Raw genomic sequence first — 25527 nt, forward strand, 5'->3', positions numbered from 1 at the left:
ACCACAAGTCACCATGTAAAAAGAGTCCACTTAAAAATCAAGCAATATAGAGGAATGGAAGTCAGGCCAAGAGCTGGAAAGAAAAACAGAGCTTTGAGGACATCTTTGAGCACCTGGATCCAGCAAGGCCTGAAATCCACTGTGCCCTGGATTTTACTGTTCTGTGAACCAATAAATCCCGTCTTCTGTTTAAACCAGCTTGAGTTGGTTTTCTAACACTTTTAACTAAAAGAGTCGTGACTAACCCGCCACCATCTGTTACAAAAGCTCTATGTGCATTAACTCACTTATGGCAACAACCCTGTGAAGTGGGTACTACTAACATCAGGTTCATCAAACCTGAAGCACAAAATGCTTAATTGACCTGGCCAAGGTTAGAAAGGGCTGGTCAGGAATGGCAGGACTGATGCACCACTTTGGAAAATCTGCTGTATGTGGTAACTAACCTATGCAGGGATCCAGGTGCCCAGGTAACACTACAGCAGGTGCTGGACTAACTCCAGAAAGTTGGATTAAAACAACAACAAACCAAACCCCAAACCTGCGGCAGGCCCACGACTCAGACATGATCTTCATCCTACTGCTTCCCATGTGACCGCCATCTGGGGACCAGGGTCAGGAGGCCTGGGTTCTAGCCCTGGCTCTGCCACTATGTGACCTGGGAGAGTCCCTCTTACCTCTGAGCCTCAGTGCCCATGTCTGTAAAATGAGAGGCTTGGACTATGCGTTCCTCAAGGACTCTTCCAGCTCTAACTTTTCATGAGCCTGGTCCTGTGAAGCAGAAGGGAGCCATTCCTGCAGAACTAGTACCACGGACCCCAACTTTCCTGCTCAATGCCATGGCAGGACCACTTGAGGGGCTTCCAGGCATTTCCCCAGAGGTTGGGGCACTTTCCCTGGGGCAGAGCAGCCAGAGTACCTGAGTCCCAGGAATGCTGCCCAAAGGCCGACTCAGGGACTTGGGGAACTCAGGAGGCTTCCCTGGCCTGCTTAATTCACTGGGAGGCCCTGCCCTCTGGGAGTTCTTAGACAAAGCGTGCTCCCCTCTGCTGGGTCTGCTCATCGTAAAACTGTGACCAGCTCCACTTTCCCCTTTCCATCTCCCCGAGGCATCTAGCCGCACAGGACTGTTAGCCTCTCCCACCTCAGGTTTCCTGGTTTCCACTGAAGCCCAGCTTCATGACAGTATCACTGTAGACCCAGGATTTGGCCAAGAGCCTACTTTCAACAATGCATACTTGTAGAAAGTTATTAAATGAACATAGTAGGTATTAGAAAAACAGACTGAAAAAAGCCCTGAGAATCTCAGAGTCAACGGCTCTCACCTTTCCAAGGTCAAACTACATTTCAATGACCTTGACCCAGAACACCTGTGCTGTGAATGCCCCTCTGTGGAGGAAGGTGATGGTGCCCGTTTCTTTGACGACAAGGGTGACAGGTTCTCACGCAGCCTGTATCATCATCATGCCCTTTAATTCTTATTTATTGACTGTGCTTGTTCAACAGTGTCTTGCTGCCTCTCTGCTCTGACTGCCTGTCCATGCCAGTGTAGCAGCTCTGACAACACAGGTTTTTAAGCAACTTTGCTCAAGAGGCCTCCAGGCACTCAGAAGTGCAAAGTAGGAGAATAAAGAAGGGAGAAGGGGCCGGGTGTGGTGGCTCATGCCTGTAATCCAAGCACTTTTGGGAGGCCAAGGTGGGTGGATCACCTGAGGTCAGGAGTTCGAGACCAGACTAATCAACATGGAAAAACCCCATCTTTACTAAAAATACAAAAATTAGCTGGGGGTGGTGGTGCATGCCTGGAATCCCAGCTACTCAGGAGGCTGAGGCAGGAGAATCCCTTGAACCCTGGAGGCAGAGGTTGTGGTGAGCCAAGATCATGCCATTGCACTCCAGCCTGGGCAACAAGAGTGAAATTCCATCTCAAAAAAAAAGAAGAAGAAGGGAGAAGGTTCCAAGGGGTAACCCTGGGGTCCCCAAACCCCCTGGGGCATCCATGAACTATAACTGAAAAAAAAAATTTGCATCTTAATTTTCACTAAACTTGAACTCAATTTTAGCATTCCCTATCATTATGAATGCAGACAATAACCACAGTAATATTAACACAATCTGGTCTTCATCACCAAATGGAAACCATAGATATTCCTGCTACGGTCAAGAAGTCGATTTCTCAAAATATCATTGGCACTTAACACTATTTCGAAGTTATGGTACTTCCTAGACCCTCCACTGGATCTTCTTATTTAATACATCAATACAGAAGCACAGTGTTTCTATAGGCAAATTTTTTTCTATAGTTTTTGTTTTGTTTTGTTTTGTTTTTGAGACAGTCTCATTCACTCTGTCTACCAGGCTGGAGGGCGGTGATGTGATCTCGGCTCACTGCAACCTCCGTCTCCCGGGTTCAAGAAATTCTCCTGCCTCAGTCTCCCGAATAGATGGGATTACAGGTGCCCACCACCATGCCTGGCTAATCTTTGTATTTTTAGTAGAGACAGGGTTTCACCATTTTGATCAGGCTGGTCTCAAACTCCTGTCCTCAAGTGATCCTCCCGCCTCGGCCTCCAAAAGTGCTGAGATTACAGGTGTGAGCCACAGTGCCCGGCCTACAAATTTGCTTTTAAAAATATTTTAATAAGTCTTTTTCAATATCATTGGGGCTTTTAAAGTCTATGTATTAAATGCATTAAAAATGCATTTTTAAAAAAACCATTATTCTGAGGAGGGGTCCAAGGCTTCATCAGACCGCTAAAGGGTCCAATGGCACAAAAACAAGGTTAAGAAACTCTGGATTTAGGTCTCTAATATCTTCTCCCAGGTTCAGCCCTCACCCCTTCACATATGAAGGATAAATGATCATTTGTTTGGATGCTGCAGCTCCAGGTGCTGGGGAAGCGGGGAGCCCAAAGAGGGAAGAGCTCTCTGGGTGATGCTCCTTGAAGAAAAGGCTGCTCTGGCCAGAAGGAAGCCAGGTGGAGGGAGGTGGCTTGGCCCTTGTGGGGTAGAAACTTCTCCCACCCTGGTGCTGTCTAGTCTAAAACAATGGCGACTTCATCTGCTTCGCCTTCTGAGTTTCTCCACCTGTTGGAGGAACTGTGCTTAGCTTCTTCCCTCCTACTCTGTAGATTTCTATTGTATTTTACAGGGTGGTTTCGGGCATCATTGGTTGCTCTGACACTGCCAATGTGCTTTGGATGATCCCTGTTGCTAAGAAACAAACCTCAGATGTATCTTTAAACACACAGCTCCATAAAAGCACACGCCTCCTGACTCAACTCCATTATGTCTTTTCTTGGGCTGCTGGGTTACACTAACAGCTGTTTTCCAAAGGCCACATTTTGAACCTCAGGGAAATCTCACTGACTGTTCTGCTTATCCAGAGGAGCCACCAGAGCTCCGGGTGACAGCCCTGAGCAGAAAGGAAGGCATCATTCCAGCCAGGCGTCCTGCAAACATCCAGCAGGGGGCTTGTGAAGGAGGGCCTCCAGGGAGGGGCGGGGCTCAGGTTGGGGGCAGAGCTGAGGACAGGAGGAGCCCTGATATGTGGCAATCACCCCGAGGGACCAGTGAGCTGTGGGCCTGTATTGGAGGCTCTTTTTCAGTATTTCTAAGAACCACTGACCTCACCTTACTGCAGAGCAGCTCCAGATTAAAAATGCTTCAAACCAAATCTAACCCCAACTTCTCTCCCTGCAAGGCTCTACCCCTCTTCAGTATTTCTAACAGAGAGTGCAGATCCCACCATCCCCTCCCAGTCCTGAAGGCAGAAGAGGGCCACGCAGGCAGGCCACGGCTGGGAGTAGCCACTCCGGACTCTCTCTCTTGTCCCTCAATCGCAGGCTTTGGGGATACGTTACATTGAGCTTCCCCAGGAGTGTTTCTCAAATGGGGTGCTTTTCAAACAATGCAAGTTATCTGGCCCCACCCCATTTCTGCTAATATTGAGTCAGAATCTCTGAGGGTAGAAGCTGGGGTTTTACATTTTTACCAAGCTTCCCAGGGGATTCTGAGGTCTGAGAACTGCAGTGTGGGACCACACATCAGCCATGTCCCTGACGAGCTATTTGGCCCCAAAATTACTGAGCACCTGCTATGAGCCAGGTATTGTACCAGCCACAGAGGTGCAGAGCTGAGTGAAGACTCGTCCTGTGCTTAACAGGCCCACAGCCTAGTGGCCCTGCTGAGTCACAGAGCATTGGACCTCTTACACCTGGAATGGGAGGGCTGGCTTCACCCCAGGACAAATTCTAAGGATAATAATAATAAGGACAACATGCAAGCCTCACTATATATATGTGCAAAGTGCTATTCTAAGACTTTATATATAATAACATTTAACCTTCAAGAGAGCCCTATGAGATAGGTATGATTATTATCCTATTTTACAGATGAAGAAACTGAGGCACAGAGAGATTAAGTCACCTGTGTAAGGTCATACAGCCATCGTGTGATAGTGTGGGATCCAGGAGGTATTCCTTCAGAAAAAAAAAAGTTATCCCCAGAAAAGAGACACCAAAACTTGGGGAAGCATGCATGTGTGGGCACACACACAGCACACCAGCATTCTGGGACCTGACTGCCCACCCTCAAATGCCCTTTTGCTGGGGACCCTACAAGGACCTCTGTCTCCCACCCCACCTCCTCTTAACAGTGTGGTCGGCGGTTCTGCTTCTGCTTATCCTTGCTTCTAGAGAATAAGAGAGGCCACCCTCATTCCTGGCACCAGGAGCAAGGTCTGTCCCTGGAGCAATGAGGTGTCCTCCAGAGAGCAACGTCGCAGGGGCGAAGCTCCTCACTGCATTTCATGCCTTGGGCCTCCTTTCAAAGCCAAAGTCAAGGGACAAGGGACATGCCCACTCCTCCCCACAGCTGGGACAGTGGCCGCCAGAGGGGGCAGCAGGCAGCCAGGCACCAGACCTGGCTGTTCTTTGCTCAGCAGTCTCCTTCCCTCTCCTCCTGGCCGCCCACCAGCCTCAGTCAAGCTGCCTGCTACTGATGCTTTAAAATTTTTTTTTTAAATTAAATGTGTGTTGAAGGAAGAGGCTGGAGCTGCGCTGCAGGCAGCGTTCTGGTTCCAATTCCCACTCTGGATGGGGCAATGAACCACATTCCTGAAGCTGTCCCTGCCAAATTCCTCTGGGCTATTTCAGGGCAAAGAAAAAATGCCTGGGAAGCCCTTGGAGCAGCACTGATACACCCTGAACGACCCACCCCGCCTAGGGTTGACAGCAGCCCCGAACCCGCAGTGGGACTCACAGCCCTCAGCACCCTCAGAATGAGGCCCACCGAAACCTCACTACTCTAGAAGCACAAACTCTTTCTTTTTCAATAAACACGCTTGACAAATCACAAATCAGCAGCAGCTGCTGGCCGTTGCCAGCGCCTGCAGAATGGACAGTCTCCTGACCTTTCCCACTGGTGTGAAGTGTGAGACCGTGCATAGTGGAGCTGGTGCTCTGAGTTTTTCTGATTTGTGCAAACTTCTGGACGTGCACTTGTCTTAGGCACATGTGGGATGCTGGTGTGCAGGCTCCCGGGCACACACATGACCTCTCCCGGGCGTCTCAGGTTTGGCTTCCAAGAAATGGAGATCAGTGCTCAGCCAGACAGGTAGTCTGAGTCTGGTACCTCCTCCTCGGGGTGCCCTGTTCGCATTTCTGACAATACATAAATAATAATGTCAACACAGTAGCTTTCTAGTAATTCATAATTCTTTATGATTCATAATTCTATGTGATTCAAGCCCCTTGGCTGTGTTCAGGTGTTCAATTAGGCAGCGCCTGGTGCCAAATGCGTGACCTGCTCACTAGAGACCCCTCGGCAGAATCATCTCACGCTGGCACGCTTCCACTTTTAACTGCTTTTATTTGTCATTTCTTCTCCAACATGTGTTTGGCTATTAGAAAATTCTCTGTCTTACTTGTTCATCTCCTCCCTCGATCTCCTTGTATAGCTCATTCTCTGGGAAATAAAATTTACTGGCAAGCCCCTGTTTGTGAGCCATAACCAATGTCTGGCATCACTGATAAAAATGATGCTGTTTAGGGCCATCGGGATCATCTACCTCTTCTCATTAAATCTGCTTTCCCTCAACCACTGGCATTCAGGATGAATATAAAACTATTTCTTATTCAATGTTTCCTTACTTTGTTTAATAGCTAATATTGTTGTGTTTCTATTTTCTGTTATTTTCCACTGCAAATGTTCAGCATTTTAGCAGTGTAGTGTGGTAAATGAGATTTTTGAACAAATCTGGTTTGAGAAAAGAGCCCTCAGGGCCCTCACCACCCGTTGGATAGCTCCAGGACGGACAGTCTTCAAAGCCTTTTTGAAAGCAAGGCTTGGGAAGAGATTTCAGGTCAGTCTGGCCTGGACAGGACTGTTGATTAGCAGAGCAGGTGCCCCAACCTCGCCACCCTACTGGCTTCATCCTAGGAACAGGCTGGTCTCCTTCTCCCCTAACCAGATCTACCTCCAAGAAGCCCCTTGTGTCAAGTGTGTTGTTTAGAAATCCAGGTCTCCGTCCTAACATGGATTCTTGGAATCTTATTTGCAGCATTTGCGGGAAGCAGCAACGGGGTTGCTGCCAAATTCACCACCTACCTTCCCCCCAACACTGCATATCAACCTCAGCCTTCAATGTGCAAAAATCCCCACAAAAATCATGTTTATGGAAATCATATTGCCATGGCAACTGTAAAGGTCTCACAAGTATTTTTAAAATAGCAAATTAACAAAACCCACTTATAAAAATCTAAAATCTGTTCCTTCGTAGGAATTACTGATCATACAAGGTCCAGCAAATATAAGATGTGTTTTGTGACATGGTGGCAAAAAGTCAGTTAAAAGGGCTCTTGATCCTGGATTAATTGGGACAGAGGGTTGAATTAGTGAAAGCAAAGTTTGATTTTTTTCTATTAAGCGGTTGCACTTTGAATTTATTCTGGAAAAATGACACCAAGACCTTCTGGTACAAAAAAAAAAAAAAATGTGGGTAAGAGACCTGAATTGCTGAAATACTAATTCATTACTTTCTATTTTCTCATCACTGATATTATTACCTTCCCCACTCTGCAAGACTATTCCATTTTTAACTCATAGGTTTTTAGCAGTTGCATAAGCTTCTGCCGCTGTGATTTAGCCTGGCTGAATCTCTATTATAAAACCTGCTTCTCAGAAGTCTGCACACAAATCACACAAGAGGGGGAAAAAATCAGAAGAAGCCTACTAGAACCTTTATGCCTTTTAAAAATGTAATTGGCATGGCTATCAAAAGGGATTCTTTCAAGTAGATGATGCACTAATTTTTGGTGTCTTTTGTAAAGACTTAAAATATAATAGGCGTATTTTGATGACTTCTCATAACAAGAAATCATTGGGGGCTTTGACATTTCAAACAGTGGAGGTTCTTTCTGTGAGTGGAGGAAGAGAAATCAAACCACGCAACTGAGGATTCCATTCCTAAGCAAGTGTCATTCTCCAAGGGAAGAGGAACAGAAGAAAGGGTGGTGGGGGATAAAAATGCAAAACGATGGGTCCTAGGGAGAGGGGAGTACACTGGACTGAGTAGCGATTTGCTTTCAATATCTTCTGTTTATCACAGAAAGAGTAAGGAGGAATCGCTGGTAAGCCCAGCACAAGCAATGGGCTGGGCAGTTGTTGCACCTTCTAAAATGAAGGCTCCAGGTGAAAGAGGGAAATGACATTCCGGGAAGGCAGCGATGCTTCCAGCCATCTGGGTTTCTTGGGAGGAGAGCAGGCAGAACCAGGATTCTGCTGCTGGGGAATCCTCCGGGCAGGAGGTGCAGCCCAGAGATCTCTGAGCCAAGCGTGGGCGGGAGACGGGAGGATGGGGGGTATGCAGAACTACCCAGGCAGGAGCCGGGCAGGGAGTCACGCCTAGCACCTTCTCAAGTCTCCACCCCTCCCCCAACTGAGGCATCTCCTGAGCACCAGAGCCATTTGCAAGCTGGACACCCACACTTTTCAGACGGCAGGAAGCTCTGGCTCCATGTACTGGCTGTTCCAGAGCTTCTAGGAGGAAGATTGTGTTAGAAACCAACATCTTTAGGAAAACCAGGTGGAGCTGGGTGGGGATGAGAAATGATGGTGGGGGAGCAGTAGTAGTGCCCAGGCTGGTGGTTCAGGACCCCACAGTCTAGTCAAGGGTGCTAAAAACAAACATCTCTGTGTGACCAGGGGGTCCCAGCAGGAAGCAAAGGCTCTCACCTCCAGGGTCTTCATGAAGGAACTATACACAGAGGTCTGGGCAAGATGGGAGGCTGAAATGCTGGTGCCCAGCAACAGTAGGGGGCCATTCCCACCCTTGGGCCTGAGGGGCAGGGAAAGGGAAGGCTGTTGTTGGGCAGAGAGGGCTGGGGTAGTGGAAGGGGGCTGTAGAATGGAATTCGTGGTCATAGACAGGAAGTTGGAGGGAATGGGAAACAAATACCCCAAACTCTCCCTCCTTTCCTCCATCCCTACCAGTGCCTCCCATTGGCTAAGACACCTGGAAGCCAGAGGGCAAGGGGGCCGGTGATGCAGGCCACAGAGGTCGGCCTCCTCGGGTCCAGAGCAGGATAGGGAAGAGCAGAAAATGCATGGGGGAGGGCAGGGCAGTGGGAGCCACTGGCCTACCTGTCAAGCCTCCTCCCCTGCCCACCTCTGCTAGGGCAAGGCTTCTTAGTCATTCAGAACCGGAATGCATGAGATGCATCAGGCTAAGCACCGAGGCTCCCATCAACAGGATGAGCTGGAATGAGAAGCCAGGATTCCAGATCTCAGCCAGCAGAAGCCACACTCTTCTTGAGAAAGGGGCACATTTCCCAGCTCATTATCACTCAGCAAGTAGGGCTGGGATTCTACTGGGTGCCCTGCAGTGGGCCCTCCACTAGAGGAAGTCACACAAAAAAGGTATAATCAAAGAGATAAGATTAACCCACATACTAAGTTAGGAAACTCAAAATTAGAGTGGCAGGTAGACCAGATAATCCAAGAGTAAGTAGATGCCTGGTTCTAATGCACGTTCTACCCATCACCCAACAACCAACCCCAGCCATTGCTGACTGTCTTCAGACGCATGTTAAGAATCACACTCTTTTCCCCCCATGATTGGTGGCAGTGCCACTCCCATGATGCTGGGCAGGGAACCCCATGAAGAATAAGAAACAATGAGATGGAAATAGGCCTGGGAGACATAGACACTCACCCACTCCCTTCCCTGAGTCCTCCTTCGAGAAGTGCTTTGCTTGACCTCCAAGCATTTCCTGAGGACCTACATCTTGAAACAGGATAACCTAGCTCCTAAGTCCTCAGGGAAACTCACACAGAGAGATCTAGAACATCCTGGGGCATGAGTTGTATTGGGCTCAGAAGGGAAACTAGAAGGAAAAATAAACCACACAGTGGGCCCACCCAAGAGTGGGCCCACCCAAGAGTGGGCCCAAGTAATTGGGTATCTCGCCAGACTCAATACTTTCCTGAGTTTTCTTTCCCTTTAGCCCAAATCAATTCCCAAGCACTGAGGCCCTTGTTCTCAGGATGTATTGGCCTCAGAGATCAGCCATGGGCAGTCGGACCCAAGACCACCCGAGCCTTTTGGCCAAGCCTGACCTGTGAGTGAGGGTGCATCAGAGCTCACCACCCTTTCTGCCTTGAGCCTCAGAACCCCAGCGATTTGGGCCTAAGATGGTAATGTTTACTTTTTTCCCTTCTGAGTCAGGCCACAGGGCAATTCCTGGAAGGATTCCACTTGCACGTTCAACCCACATGACCTCTCAGAGCAGCCAAGGCAAAGGGGCAGTTCTCCCACGCCCTCTCAGCATGGCAAAGTCACTGGTTGTTGATTTGAGGTGGTTTCTTTGAGGTCCATGGACAACTTCTGGACTCCACACTAAGTCAAAAAGAGAAATAACGAAGAAAATGAAGACTTCTCCAAAATAGCTCTGCAGCATTGGGATCTGCTCTGGCTCTGGCTGAAGCATTCAGATTCCTGATCAACCCCAAAGGAAGCCTGCAAAGGCAGCCTGTTCAGATCCATGGGCCACTGAAGGGAATTGGGTGTGCACAATGACCCCAGCCTCCTGGAAAACTCACTTTAATTGAGTTAGTTCATCAAGCCTATGCTGATGGGGCAGAAAAACACCTCATACTCCCAAATGGCTGCAATAAACGTTTGTGTGCCCTTAGGGTTTTAATAGTAAGGATCTCTGGAAAAATCTCCTTTGGGGGCCTGGGCCTCGCAAATCAATGCCATCTTGTGCCCTGATGTTTTTCCTGTGGTCCCCAGACAGCCCCTGACTTACTTATGGCTGGTAGACCTTATGGAAGTGATAAGAGAGAGGATGTGACTGGCTTAGAGTACAGTAGTTTGGATTTAGGTGCAATCACTATGTCCGAACTGTATGAGTGTGTTTGGCTTTTTGCCAAATAGTTTAACTTTATATTTTAAAATAGTTTCAAACTGGCAGAAAAGTTTCAAAAATAATGCAAAGAACTCTGGTCTACGCTTTACCCAGATTCCCAACTTTTAACATTTCACTCCATTTGTCTTGCCATTCTCTCTCTCCACATTCTTATTTTTTTCTTTCTGAACCATTTGTGAATAAGCTGCCGACATCATGGCTCTTTATTTCTTTGTATTTCAATGTGTTTCCAAAGAACAAAGATATTCTCTTATATATTCATAGCACAGTTAAACTTAGGAAGCTAAATATTGATACAATATTTCATCTAATCTGCAATCTGTATTCTAACTTTTGTCAATTGTCTCAATAATGTCCTATTGTGATTCTCTTTTCTTCCAGTACAGGATGTAATTCAAGATTATGTTTTGTATATAGCTGTCATGCATTTTAGACTCCCTTAATATTTTATGACAATGATGCTTTTGAAGAATACAGGCCAGGTACCTTGTAGAACACCCCTCAATTTGGGTTTGTCTGATGTTTCCCCATGAGCAGATCCAGTTTATGAACCCCTGGCTAGAAGACTACAAAAGTGATATTGTGTTCCTCTCAGGATATCATATCAGGAGGTACATGATGTCTATCCCTTGTTGATGATGTTAATTTTTAACAGCTTTATTGAGATACAATTTTCTTTTCTTTTCTTTTCTTTTTTCCAGACAGAGTCTTGCTCTGTTGCCCAGGCTCGAGAGGGTATGCAGTGGCGCAATCTCGGCTCACTGCAACCTACGCCTCCTGGGTTCAAGTGATTCTCCTGTGTCAGCCTCCCGAGTAACTAAGACTACAGGCATGTACCACCACACCTGGCTAATTTTTGTATTTTTAGTAGAGACGGGGTTTCATCACGTTGGCCAGGCCAGTCTCAAACTCCTGACCTCAGGTGATCCACCCACTTCGACCTCCCAGTGTGCTAGGATTACAGGAGTGAGCCACCGCACCAGGCCAGAGATGCAATGTTCATATCATAAAATTCACCCACTGAATAATTCAGTGGCTTTTAGTATATTCACAGCTTTGTGGAACCGTCACCACAATCAATTTTAGAACATTTAGAACATTTTCATCACCCCCAAAAGAAAGCTCATACCCATTAATGGTCACTCCCCACTTCCCCTCAACCTCACCCCCCACCCCACATACTGTCTGTCTCTACGGATTTGCCCACTGTGGAAATTTCATATCAGTGGAATCACACAATGCTCGGCCTTTTGTGACTGAGTTCTTTCACCCAGCACAATTTTTCAGGATTCAGATTATGTTAATTGCGTTCACTCAGTCAAGATGCTATCTGGTTCCTCCACTCTGTCATGTTCCCCGTGTAAGTTAGAAGCATTCCAAGGGTAGACACTTTACAATCATGCAAATAAATATCCTGCTCCTCATCCAACTTCCCCCTAGACTTAGATTTGATGGTTATTGACCAAACTAATCTTTATTAACAAGGTTTACTAAGATCGATCCCTTCCACCACTCCTCTGACACTCATCAGTGGTTAGCTACACAACTGGAAAGTTCACAGGGTAATTAGAGATGGTGGCCCCGCTCTTCTCAGTAACATCATAACTGCTCCAACAAGTCCCCCACAGACCAGGCCATCTGTCCCAGCAACATCTCTGCTCTGCTCCAGTTCCTCCCTGAGTGGTCGGGGACCAAGGACTCCTCAGAGACACACATGCTGCAGGACAACACATCTGCCCTCATTCTGCATGCAGCCCTGAGAACTCTGAGCTAGGAAGGCTGAGAAGTGACAGGAAAGCCTGTGTCTCCTGGGGAAGGGTCCACTAGGTTAAAAGAACAAGGACCTGCTCTTGATTCCACCTTTCCTACCAGTAGTTAATATGCAAACGTACCTTCACTTCAGCAAACACCTACTACAAAGGTGCTAGTTGCGATTGGAAATAGAAGATAAGTAAAGCACAGCCCCTACCCTCAAGGAGATGATTTCCCATAAAAGGATTAAGACAACCAAAGAACCAGAATCTCAAGGAGAGCAAGAGGAATGTCCTAAGTGACCTGACCATTCTGAGGAAGGAAGAGCCCACCTCACTGGCATGGTCAGGAAAGGCTTTCGGAAGAGGGCATTTGAAATGGGTCTCGAAGGCTGGGTAGGAGTTAGACAGTGATGATGGAGGAAGGAGTACCAGGCAGAAGGTATAGCAGGAGCAACGATGCTCTCAAATAAAGGCCTACATAAAGCGAGGGAAAGAATGGGTGAAGCTCGCTGGACCCTCGTGGGTCCAATGTGGAATGTGAACTTGGTTCCTGAAGAATTTCAGGGGAGGAGAATCTAATGATCAGAGCTGAGACATGAATAGAAATGTGCTTAATCTGCTAACAGAGAAAATCAAAATGGGAGCATTATACCACAGCCATTCTGAGATGTGACCCAGGGGACCCACTTCTATTTCATCTGCTGTCGGCGCTCCCTTCTGCAGCTTGGCCTAAGAGTGACACTTTTGAAACCAATGCAATATCCCCAACCAGGGCCAGAACTTATCCATCCCAGAGAGAGTGACTCACTCCATCACAAACATGCCCCACATTTCAACCTGTGCCACTGGCTCTGTGCTATTCCATTTTCATTGAGAATGTTTTCTGCTTGGTGACATGCTTCTTTTTCAAACGAAACAGAAAATAGAAGATGACAATCTCCCAAACAATGTTCCATAGCCTGGAGGCTGCTCGCGTCTTGCCAACCAGCAACACTAATGTGAGCTTTGTCTTCTGAGACGTGGATTCCTGCACTGGCAGAACTTGGAGACAGCAACAGCAAAAAGGTTCCCAAACAATCACCCTTCCCTTCCCCAAGAGCACCTGGATTAAGGTGTTCCTGTCGCATTAAACTTCCAAGGTTCTGGAAGAAAAGTGGTCAAGTAGTGAGGCTGGAAGCCAGGGCTGTGGAATTAGCAAAAGGCTATAGATTTCCTAAAAGCCATTGAATCATATACTTTGTGTGTTTTTTTGTCTTGTTTGCTTGTTTTGAGACAGAGTTTCACTCTGTCACCCAGGCTGGAGTGCGGTGGCGTGATTTCAGCTCACTGCAACCTCCACCTCCCGGGTTCAAGCGATTCTCATGCCTCAGCCTCTCAAGTAGCTGGGATTACAGGCGCCCACCATCACGCCTGGCTAATTTTTTTTTTTTTTTTTTGAGACTGAGTCTTGCTCTGTTGCCCAGGCTGGACTGCAGAGGCGCAACCTCGGCTCAATGCAAGCTCCGCCCCCTGGGTTCACGCCATTCTCCTGCCTCAGCCTCCCGAGTAGCTGGGACTACAGGCGCCCGCCACCGTGCCCTGCTAATTTTTTGTATTTTTAGTAGAGACGGAGTTTCACCATGTTAGCCAGGATGATCTCGATCTCCTGACCTCGTGATCTGCCCCCCTCGGCCTCCCAAAGTGTTGGGATTACAGGCGTGAGCCACCGTGCCCAGCCAACTCTTTTGTAGTTTTAGTATAGACGGGGTTTCACCATGTTGGCCAGGATGGTTTTGAACTCCTGACCTCAAGTGATCCACCCGCCTTGGCCTCCCAAAGTGCTAGGATTACAGGTGTGAGCCATCACGTCCGGGCTGAATCATACACTTTGAAAGAGTGACTTGTGTAGTATGTAAATACATCTCAATAACATTGTTCTGGAGGGGCAAGGGTGAAGCAGTGAGGAGAGGGTCCTGGTGGCAGGCAATGATTAATGTGGTCACTGACAGGTCATGTGGCTGTGCAGTTGTCCTTCGCAGTCCTCACCAGGTCTTCATTAACAGCGATGTGTTCAGTTAACTGGACAAATATGAATTAACCCTCCAGGACAAGCCAGGCACTGTGACAGGCAGGGAGACCCTGAAGCCAGGGTAACTGATGGTGAGATTGTGGGTCAGAGCCTTCGACTTCGACGTGGTGGGAGGCCTCCTTTCTTCCCTTGTCTGTAAATTGAAGGGGTTGCAGCCGCAGTGAAGTTCTTTGGCCCTTGGAAAGTTGAACCATTTTCATTGTTGAGGTTTCAGGACAGGCTCTTCTCCACAAACAGCAAATTGCTCTTGGCCTCAGGGTCAAACTTCTCACACAACAGAGACCAGAGCTGGACTGAGTGCTCTGCTCAACAGGGGACTCTGGCCATGGCCCCTACAAATTCCAGGTTCAAGGGCAGTCCTGGCCTTATCTCATTTTACTCTTTTTAAGAAAAGTTACTTCATCAATGTAATTTATGGTCTGTCATAAAATAAATGCATGGTGAATCCCCGTGTCCTACCTTTTGATTAGGAAAATATGGTCTCCTTCCCATTGCCTCCGCTTTCCCCTAGGAATATCATTTCTAGTATGTGCTGGGCCTGGGCCAATGAGACCCAGCACCCAGTTCTCACTGGGAAGTTCCCATGCTGAAGACACACCTGCTACCCTACCCTGCCCCAGACTGTGGGGCTTCAAGTGTGCTATAAACCACACCAAGTGTGTGCCTCAAAGGTATATGGACACAGAAATGTTCAAACCCAGACCTAGAAACTAAACTATGCTCTAATTTTTATTGTAAAATAACTATAGGTAAAGTCTATGGAACATTTGTGCACACACACAGGTGCACATCCACCCACCCACCCACACACACACACACACACATTCAGTCACCACTTTGATGTTCCCCAAAGCCTTTTACCAAACTGTAAAGTTAGCCTCAGAGACACATCCCTCGCACAGGCCCAGGCTTTGGGGAGTACAGTGGAGAAAGCTTCCAGTTGGTGTGTTGAACTAAGCCCTGGAGAACATGTGCCCTTCCCGTTCAAGCCAGCACGTCACGTGTGGGAGGTCTGGTTGGGTGCCCAGTGGGAATTCCTAGGTCTCAGCTCCGTGTGCTGCATGGAACTGAGCTGCTGAAAAAAGGTGGAAGGGCTTGTTAGTCACCCTGTCCACCCCCTAGTTGCCACTCAGAGAAATACCCCAGGAATGACCCTGGGAACAAAGGGGATTTTGCTAATGATTTTTGTGTGTTGATTTTGTATCGCACAACTTAATTGTATTATATTCTAACATATTCTAACAGTTTTTTGGTGGAGTCTGTAAGGTTTTCTACATATAGGATTATGTCATCAGCAATGACAATTTCACTTCTTCCTTTCCTATTTGGATGCCTTTTCTTTCCTTCTCTTGCCCAATTGCTCTGGCAAGGACTTCCATTATGTTGAATAGAAGTGGCAAAAGTGGGCATCCTTGTCCTGCTCCAGATCTTAGAGCAAAGGCTTTCAACTTTTCACATTGAGTATAACGTTAGCTGTGGGCTTCTCATATACGGCCTTTATTGTGTTCAGGTACGACCTTTCTATACCTAATTTGGTGAGATTTTGTATCATGAAAGGATGCTGAATTTTGTCAAATGCTTTTTCTGAATCTAATGAGATGATCATATGGTTTTTGTCCTTTATTCTGTTAATGTGATGTATCACATTTATTGATTTGCATATGTTGAACCATTCTGGCATCCTAGGGATAAATCTTAATCATGGTGGATGATCCCTTTAATGCATTGTGGAATTTGGTTCACCAGTATTTTGTTGAGGATTTTTGCATCTATGTTCATTAGGGATATGGGCCTATAATTTTCTCTTCTTGGACATGTCAGAATGGCTTTTCTCAAAAAGATGAAAGATAACAAGTGTTGGTGAGGACGTGGAGAAAAGGGGAACCCTTGTACACTGTTGGTGAGAATGCGAATTATAGGACCATTATGGAAAATAGTATGTAGATGCCTCAAAAAGCTAAAAATAGAATGACCATATGACCCACAATCCTACTTCTGGGTATTTACCCAAAAAATTTGAAATGTGTTTATCCAAGAAATGTCTGTACCCCATGTTTACTATAGCACTATTCACAATAGTTAAGTTATGGAATCAACCTAAGTGTCCATCAGCAGATGAATGGATAAAGAAAAGGGGGTATATATGCACAATAGAGTATATTCAGCCTTAAAAAAGGAAAGTCTATCATTTGCAACAACATGAATGGGACTGAAAAACATTATGCTAAGTGAAATAAGTCAAGCACAGAAAGACAAATACTTCATGTTCTCACTTACATGTGGAATCTAAAAGAATCAAAGTCATAGAAGAAGAGAGTCAAATGATAGTTGCCAGGCACTGAGGTGGGCGAAGGAAATGGAGAGATGGTGGTCAAAAGGTACAAAATCACGGGAGAAGTATGATTTTTTTCTCTTTTTTGAGTTCTATTGCACAGTGTGGTAAATATAGTTAATAATAGAGTATCATACATTTCAAAGTTGCTAAGGGAGTAAACTTCAAATGTTCTCACCACAAAAAGTGTTAAGTATTTGAGATGATGGATACATTAACTAGCTTGATGTAATTATTCCACATTGTATTCATAAATTACAGCATCACTTTGTACCCCACAAATTTATATAATTAGAAATTGTCAATTTATAATTTAAAAGTGCAAAGGGGATTTTGCTAACATTAATTGGTAACAATAACCTTTTCTGACCGTGGAGTGCTTTACAGTTAACAGGGCATCATGACTTTGTCAGATGCCCAAGCAGAGATTATTATTTTCATTTTACAAGTGAGAAAACTGAGGCTCGGAGAGGCTAAGTGATCTGCTCAAGGTTCCATGCTACTGAGGAGCCAGAATTAGGTCTGAAGCCTCCTGGCTTCTAGTTCACCTCCCTTTTCATGATGCTTTGTGGCATCATGAACCTAATGTTGAACTCGAAATGGCACTTAATTTAGACCATCCGGGTCATTCTGTTTTGCTCATCTCCCAGATGGCCAAGTTTGCCAGAAAAGCATTGCCTCACCACTGCAGACTGGATGAAATGGACCCCAGTGGCCCATCCTTTCCTCCATTAAAGCACACACTACTGTCTGTATTTATTAGCGTCTGCCTTCCCATTAGACTGTCAGCTCCTTGAGGGCAGGGACCACATCTTCTTTGACTTTGTGCCTCAGCTCTGAGCATAGACCTGGCACACAGTAGGAGCATGTTAAGAGTGAAATGCTGCTGAAGGCACTCAGAAGTAAGCCCTCCTCTGCTTAGCAAGCTATCTACACTTTATTGAGACACAAACTTCCTCTGTATCATCTGTTAACTGACCACTCCCATGGCAGCTGGGTCCCTTGCCATTTCTCAGAAGGAATTCAGATGCTGTTAACACATCCACTTGAAATTACCCTTGAAATGGGACAGGTCCAAATTGAGATGTGCTATAAATGTAAAATATACACCAGATTTGAAAACTTAGTATGCAAAAAAGAAAATATATCTTATGAATAATGTTTACATTGATTCTATGTTAATAATATTTTGAATATATCGGGTTAAATGAAACATATTATTAAGGTTAACTTCATCTATTCCTTTTTACTTTTTATGATATAGGTATGTACTAGAAAAATTTTAAATTCCCTATGTGACTTATATTATACTTCTGTTGGAAAGTTCTGGCTTAGGTCCTTACAGGTCATAATAAGGACTCGAGCTTTTACTCAGAGTGACATGGGAGCCATTAGAAAGTTTTGAGCTCAAAAGTGACACAATCTGACTCGCTCGTGTTTAAAAAGCAGCACTCTCGTTGCCATGTTGCGGACAGACTGTAAGGGACATGAGTACAGACAAGCAGACCATGTAGGAAGCTACTGCAGTAATACAGGGGAGTGTGGAGACTTGAACCAGAGAGTGGTAAGAAGTGGTCAGATACTGATCAGGCTTGGAAAGCAGACCAAGAGGACTTCCTAACAGATTGGGCATGGAGTTAAAAAAAAAAAAAAAAAAAAAAGAGTCAAAGTTGAGTCTCAGTTTTTGGCCTGAGCCACTGGGAGGCCGCCATTTGCTGAGATGGGGAAAGAGGAGGGAGAAGCAGGTCTGGAGAAGAAGACCAGGAGTTTGGTTTTGGATGAGTTATGTCTAGGATGCCTTTTGGTTTCCAAGTGGAGACACTGAGAAGGCAGTTGGATATATGACTCAGGAGTTCAGGGAAGAGGCCTGAGCTGGGGATCTAAACTGGGGAGTCATCATCATAAAAATGCAATTGAAAGCCCAGAGACTGCGCAAGATCACTGCAGGAGTGAATACAGGCAGAAAAGAGAAGATCAGGGTCAAGAAGACCAAGTGCCCTGGGGAGCTCTAAAGTTTAGAGGTTGTCAAGAGAGGCAAAAGAAGCAGAGAAAGAGCCTTGAGGTAAAAAGAAAACTAGGAGGGAGTGGTGCTGTAGAAGCCAAGTAAAGAAAGCATTTCAGGAGGAGGGAGTGAGCCCCTATGGCCGGCGCTGCTGATAGGTCCAGGAAGAGGAAGACAGAGAACCGGCCACTGAATTTAGCAACCTGGAGGAGACTGGCGACCCTGACAAGTGCAGTGTAAGTGAGTGATGGAGGCAAAAACATGATTAAAGTGAGTTCACAAGAAAATGAGAGAGGAGGGATTGGAGACAACAAATATAGACAGCTCTTTCAGGGAATTTTGCTGTGAAAGGGAGCAAAGAAATGGGCACAGGTCAGAGTGGATAATGGATCAGGAGAGGCTATTTTTAGAAGATAGACAATTTCAGCATGGATGTGTGCTGCTGGGAATGAGCCAGTAGACAGGAAAATTGATGATGCCAGAAAGACGGAGAATTCTGATACTTCCCCAGTCTCCAAAGAGTATGCTTATATTGCTTTTTCATGTTTTATCAAATTTAGACATTACCTATCCACTTTCTGCTGTAATACACACAAGCCAGCTTGCTTATATCACCCCTCATTGCACTTTTACTCTTGTTCCCACATGATTCCAGCAGATCACTATCATCCCACTGTCCCAACACATCAACTATTTCAGTTCATCTATTGGTCACCTTGGTGCCTTTTATTTCTTGGTCTATTAACTACAGACAGCATCTCTCGACTCCCGTTTTATATGATTGGGGTATTCATGCCTCTACCCTACCATCTGCTGTTAGTCAGCTTTACATATGTCATGCTGGGACAATAACAAGACCAACAACCACAAAATCTCAGCAACTCAGGCTTATTTCTGATTCACATGCCATGCCATGGCCTGCTTCTGATGTGCTGTTTATTCTGGGAACTAGTTGAAGGGCATCCCCCATCTGAGACCTGCTATTTTCATGAGAGAGGGAAAAGAACAATGTCAGAACTTCACACCGCCTCTTAACGTGTCTGTTCGGCATGGAATATGTCATTTCCACTCACATTCAATTGGCCAAAGCGAGTCACGTGGCCAAACCGGGTATCAGTGGACAGGAGAGGAAGTATTCTCCTACAAGGGCAGGCAAGCCATATGGCATCAGGTGGGGGTGTGAAATCCTCTTTCAGGGAGAACAGTGAATAATTGGGAACAATAATTTAATCTATCACAATTCCTCTTCTCTCTTCTTCTACTTTCCAACTTCTTTTATGTTGTCAAGCCAGAAACTCTTTACATACTCCTTTATAGCTATTCTTAAGTAGTCTTCAGTGCTTTGTTGTTGATTTTAGAAGTTGAAAGCCACTAAGCAGCATTTACATTATTATGACTAAGCAAATATTCTTTACTGCAGAGCCAAACAGTCCATATCATGCACCACTGTTCCAATGATAGACCCTGTGCGCTTAGAGCCTTTCTTACGTCCCACCACATGCTCAAAATCAGGCCACATTTTGGACTGCTTCATATTTAGGCTATCCCTTTCATAAGAAATTTTTTGTTTTTCCAGAAGTTTCTGATTATGTTTCTTTTTTCTTGTTGATAGAAGAAACATTTGCCTTCTATATCATATCCCTAATAACCTCCAAATTTCTTCCCACTCCATGTATTGTTTGGACTCTTTTTTTCTTTTTGAAGCCTGCTGACCTTCTGACCTGATTGGGCAAGCTGCTTCATTTTTGGATCTTAATGCTTTTGCATGGCTCTTTGTCTTTTACTGCAATTACTAATTGTCTTCTGTTTTGTTTGGGTGGTTTTTTGGCTTGCTTTCTGCTTTTCATTACAACCTTAATTTTTTGCAGTGTCCTAATAATACTTTCTACTCTCTAGAATGTCCTTCTCTCATGTCACCTTCAGAGACCTCTTTCCTTCCACTCTAATGAAAAGTAACTACTCTCTCGTTCTGCTGAACAATTTCATCCTGGGGTTGCTTTTCATGGCTACTCTGTATAGGCTTCAGTGTTTCCTGAATCTCATATCTCCTTTCTTGGTTTACTCCCTTACTTTATTGAAAAACATCTTCAGGAACTTCCTTCAAAAGGCTTAGTAGGCCATAAACTTCCTTGGTCCTTGCATCCTTAGGCCTACTTCACTTTTATATTGAATAAAGGCTTTGGACCAGATGATATCTTATGCCTATTCCAGGAGTATAATTCTAGTCTATATGTATTTGTGGATAACATACTCTTTCAAGAAGACATTTGAAATAGTTGCTGCTCCCCAGGAATTTAAGATCTACTTAGATAGACAAAGAATAAAGTCTCAAAACAGCAACAAAAAATCTATGATACAAAAGATGCCAGGAGGTAGGAAGTGATTAATCATCAGTTTGAGCCTTGGGTCTAGAGGAAAGAGAGAGAGAAGAAGCAGAGCCAGCCTGTGGTGCTTTTATTGAGCAAGCAAGACTTTAGCAGCATCAAAGAGTAGGCAGTGTGTTAGGGATAAATTGTCCCTATCTGATGTCCTGAGTCCAATGGAGTGGTTAAAGGTCCATGGAGGTCCTCCTCCCTTCGACTTTCCCTGTCACTGAGATATCAACATTTTCATTTCACCAAATCAAGATAGATATAATTTTTAAATATAAAAGTATAATGATACTCCTGACCACTAGACAAACTCTCTGGCTATGTTGGGGCATAACAATGAACCTTCATTACAGGTATGAATAATCGTGTATATACTTATAGACACCCTAATTGTTGGAACATGAAGGTACCAACGGTGGTCTTTATTAGTAGAATTTCACTGAATAGGACTAGAGGTGACTCTCTTTACTAATGTCCATTTGTAAAAATCGTTTTTCATTGTTTCAGTGAGGAGTTGGAGTGATCATAAATCACTTCTCCTTTCCAGCCACTCCCTAGGAGAGAGCACATCCCACTCATGATATGAGTGTTATCCCGAGAGCACTGTTGCTTGGGTGGAGAAGGCACTGGGGAATTTTAAGGATGGGGCTTCTCCACAGCTGGTCCTGCAGACTGGATAGAACTGAGACACCTACATCAGAGGGAAAAAATAAAAATAAAAAACGAGCCTTCATTCAGCAAAGACTGCCCTCTCATCCAATCTGCAATCCAGGAGAGGACTTGCAGGGAAGGAAGTTTCCAGAAAAAAGGAAGAGATCTTTGGGCCAGTGGTCTGAGCAATTTCCAGAATGGGAGTTTAGTGAGGATGGCAAGTGCTTAGGACACGTGATAGATTTTCTCAGGAAGTTCTAACCTAACACTACTCCCTTAGGGAGGCTTTCTCTGAGCCCCCTTCCTTCGTCCCCAGGAAGAATTAATTTCTGCTACAACACTCTGTTCCTGCTGCCATCCTAGCACTTATCAAATTCAGACAAAGTTGGCCTCAATTTTCCTCAACAGTCTATGACATCCTGACTGATTTATTCTTCATCACAACCCCAGTCAATGCCTGGCATGTGGTAGGTGCCTGTTTTGGTCAAATGAATGAGTGAATTGAAAGAAGCTGCATTTCATCAAAGAGCAGTCTCAGCCATGAATATTCAGTTGTCCCAGGAGCTTCAGATAAGCCAGGAGGCCTTGGAGAAGTGGATCTGGGCCAAGTGGCGGATTTCCAAGAGCTGGGGCCATTTAAACCACTCCTGGGGAAGGGGGGCAATAAAACCACCTGCAAGATTGGTCTAAGCTGCTTTGTTGCCTGGGACTCCACTGCAGGTGGAGAGAGGAGTAGAGGGATCAAAAGCACTCAAGGAGCCTTTGCTTCTGAGTGGTCCAGAGGGCAGTGCTGCCCTGGCTGCAGCAACCCCTACCCAGAGATGGGACCAGTGCTCAGCTCTGCAGAAGAGCAAGATGGACCCACCATCCCCGGAGAGCTTCCTATGCACCAGACACTGGGCTTTATGTAATCACGTTTCATCCTCTCAGCAACGCCAAGAGACAGGTGTGCCTGACTTACAGATGAGAACCACCACCAAGGATCAGGAATCCCTCATTCTGTGTGGAGAGGAGCAGGAGCCTGTGCACCCAGTAAACTGTACAATAGCAACCAAAGCAAAATTTAAAAAAAAAAAGCCAGGATTATGTCACTGAAAATTCAGAAATCTGTGCACCTACAGCTCACCTGTTTTATTACTTTTGTGGTTTTCATATCTTCCCTTTGTTTTCTCCTGGTTTCTTATAATGGTTTGTTTTGTTTGTTTATTTGTTTGTTTCACAAAAATCCCATAGGATTCTGATCTCACAAAAGGAAAATCTGGATCCCCAGGGCAAGGAGCCAGGGGTCAGCGGAATGGACGATGCCCTGCAGCCGATGCTGTCAATGCAGCAGGGCTAAGGCTGGGAAAGGCACCTAGTGAGGGGAGACCAGGGAGGGTACACACAGGTGCATGGGTGGGCAGCTGCTGTCTCCTGGGGCTGGTCTCCCACAAAGTGGTTTCCTCGTGCAGCAGTGACTTGGTGCAGCCCCTCTCACCTGGCACCAATGCATTTGTTTCCTCAAAAGACCATAGGGTGGCGTTTACCTCACCACTTAAAAAAAAAAAAAAAAAAAAAAAGGTGAATCAAGATGCATGCTGGCTCAGGAGGATCTTCATATCCGCCAGAGGAAGGGGCAGGCAGTCTCTTTTTACTCCAGCAGGTGAGAATTTCTGATAAAACTAGATTAACATCAGCTTGCCTCCTTGCAGTGTCTAAATGTGCAAAGAGAGCTGATCTTATGACACCAGCCAGGGAGACAGGTCGCTGGAGGCATCCCAGAAGAGAGAAGCCCAACTAAAGACCACCTAACTTACTGCTCAGATAGCCTGCTCTGGCTGCAGCAGCCCCTTAGGGTAGAAAGACAAGTAAGCTCGGAGGGGAAAGTGAACGGATCCTGCGTGGGTGGCTGTGGCCTTGGCTATCACCGCAGCAGAGGCCCCTGCTAAACAGGCGAAGAGCGAGGAGACCGTGAGAAAGGCCAAAGTCAAACTGAAAACCCCTTCCAGCTGGCCTCTGCTCTTGGGAACTTGGAACCATACGTTGGCAACAGGCTCGCCGACAGGGGCACGCTTTCTCCCGGAGAGGGCACTGGGGCGCCTGGCTCTTCGGGCGGGCATGGGAGAGGGGGGCACCTCCCAGCACGCAGGAGCAGCCAGTGCCAAGCTGGAGGAGGGGAGGGGCGTGCAGGCAGAGACCTAGGGGTGGAGTTAAGGGAGGGAGGGTCAAGAAAACTTCTCATTCCCTGCCTCCATTCACCCTCCCGCACCATCTCTGTAAGGGGCCTCTGCTTTAAAACGTGGGACATAGATGCCACCAGAACCCCTGCTGGCTGCCAGAGTCCTGCACAAAATTACATCGGCGCACTCTCTACTTCTCAGGAACAGAAGGGATCCGAGGGAGCTATGGGTTCATCTCTGGCCACATGCATCCAAACTAATAAAATCATCCCCCATCCCCCTGGCGCCCTGCGGGGTGCTGGCGGAAGTGCAGGCACCCCTGAATGAGGCGGAGGAGACTCTGGCTAGAGTTCTCGTCCCCACGCGGTGCGCACTTTGCGAACCAATGGGGGCTGCAGGTATATCTAGCCCGGCTTGTCCCCTTTCCCCGGCTCAGCTGACTTCGACGCCCGGGAGTTTGATCCTCGCCGCCGAGGCCCTAGAGCTCACTCTGACCCGACCCCATTCCTCTCGGGGAAATGGGCTCGCGTACGGATGCACACGACGGAGAGAAGGAGCAGAAATCGGGGCGCCGGGACGGGAGCCCTACTCCGAAGCCGGCAGAGCCATTCCGGCCGCCGCTGCGGGCTCCAACATTGGCCGCAAAGTTTCTGGCTCTTTGGGGCCCCGCCTGCGGGTCGGAGACCCCAGCGCAGCCTCTCCCCTCTGGGGTGCCCACTCCACGCGCTTCTGCCACCTGCTAGGGGACGCCAGGAGCGGGCGGTCGCGCGTGGTCGCAGCACTTGGAGCGCGCGGCCCGGCCAGGAGGTCTCCGGCCGCGCCCTTCTCTCCCCCCACACGCCCTCCCGCGGCGGGGTCGGGGTCGCAAGGGTCGCGGCAGCCGTGTCTTACCCAGTCCCGGCACGAAAGTGTTGAGGAAGAGGCAGATGACGGCCACGGGGAAGGGCATGTAGGGGATGGCGGCGCGCAGGGGGCCCTTCTTCTCGCGGACCTGCACCACCACCCCGCTGGACGAGGACGCCCCCCGGGGGTCCGCTGCCGCCACCGCTGCCGCCGCCGCCGCCGTCTCGGCGTCTTTGTGCGAGGGCTCCATGGCCAGGCGCGCTCTCGGGCAGCCGGGCAGCACGGCCGGAGCTGGCGCCCAGCGTACGGGAGCAGGAGACTGCCGGCTGCGGGCTCCGGGCTCCGCGCCGAGCTCAGGCGGCCGCCGTGCTCCGTGCGCCGCGCGGCTCGCGGAGACTCCCGCCCTCCGGCGTCCCCACACGCCCGGCGGAGGGGCGGGGAGGGCGGCGCGACACCCGGTGACAGCGCTCTGACGCCCCTCCTCGCCAGGCCCCTTCCCCGCCCCCTCCCCCCGACCAAAACCACCACTCACAAGGAATGGAAAATCAGGGCGAAGGGAAAGCAGTAGAAGAGGACCGCAAAGGGATCTGTTTGCCCAGGTGCTGGAAGGGATGGACACACCTCGCCCTCCCAGACAGGTGAACTAGGAACCTTGACCACGAAGCCCTGCGAACTGGGAGTGTGTGCTTGGCTGACACCGTGGGGAAAGCCTCGAGGCTGAGTCCCCTGATCTAGAGCAAGCCTTTGGCCAGGGACATGGGGACAAGGGACCGCGCGGCGCCTGACACCTAGTCGGCCTTCAGTGCATTGTGATTTAAATGATTTTGTTTGGGGCGAGGGCAGTGGCTCCCGTCTGTATTCCCAGCACTTTGGGAGGCCAAGGTGGGAGAATTGCTTGTTCCCAGGAGTTCGAAAC

General features: G+C 47.3%; 1 protein-coding gene across 1 annotated transcript in view; it reads right to left on the bottom strand.

Annotated features, from left to right (window-relative positions):
- Positions 1 to 25005, bottom strand: part of STUM (stum, mechanosensory transduction mediator homolog) — a 60647-nt gene extending 35642 nt beyond the window's left edge. Inside the window, exon 1 of the mRNA XM_054438595.1 lies at positions 24660 to 25005. Coding sequence (XP_054294570.1) covers positions 24660 to 24861 — 202 coding nt within the window. The 5' untranslated portion in view covers positions 24862 to 25005. The remainder of the gene's footprint in view (positions 1 to 24659) is intronic.
- Between the last annotated feature and the right edge of the window lie 522 nt (positions 25006 to 25527).

Source organism: Pongo pygmaeus, chromosome 1, assembly GCF_028885625.2.
Source record: "Pongo pygmaeus isolate AG05252 chromosome 1, NHGRI_mPonPyg2-v2.0_pri, whole genome shotgun sequence".
Classification (NCBI taxonomy): domain Eukaryota; kingdom Metazoa; phylum Chordata; class Mammalia; order Primates; family Hominidae; genus Pongo; species Pongo pygmaeus.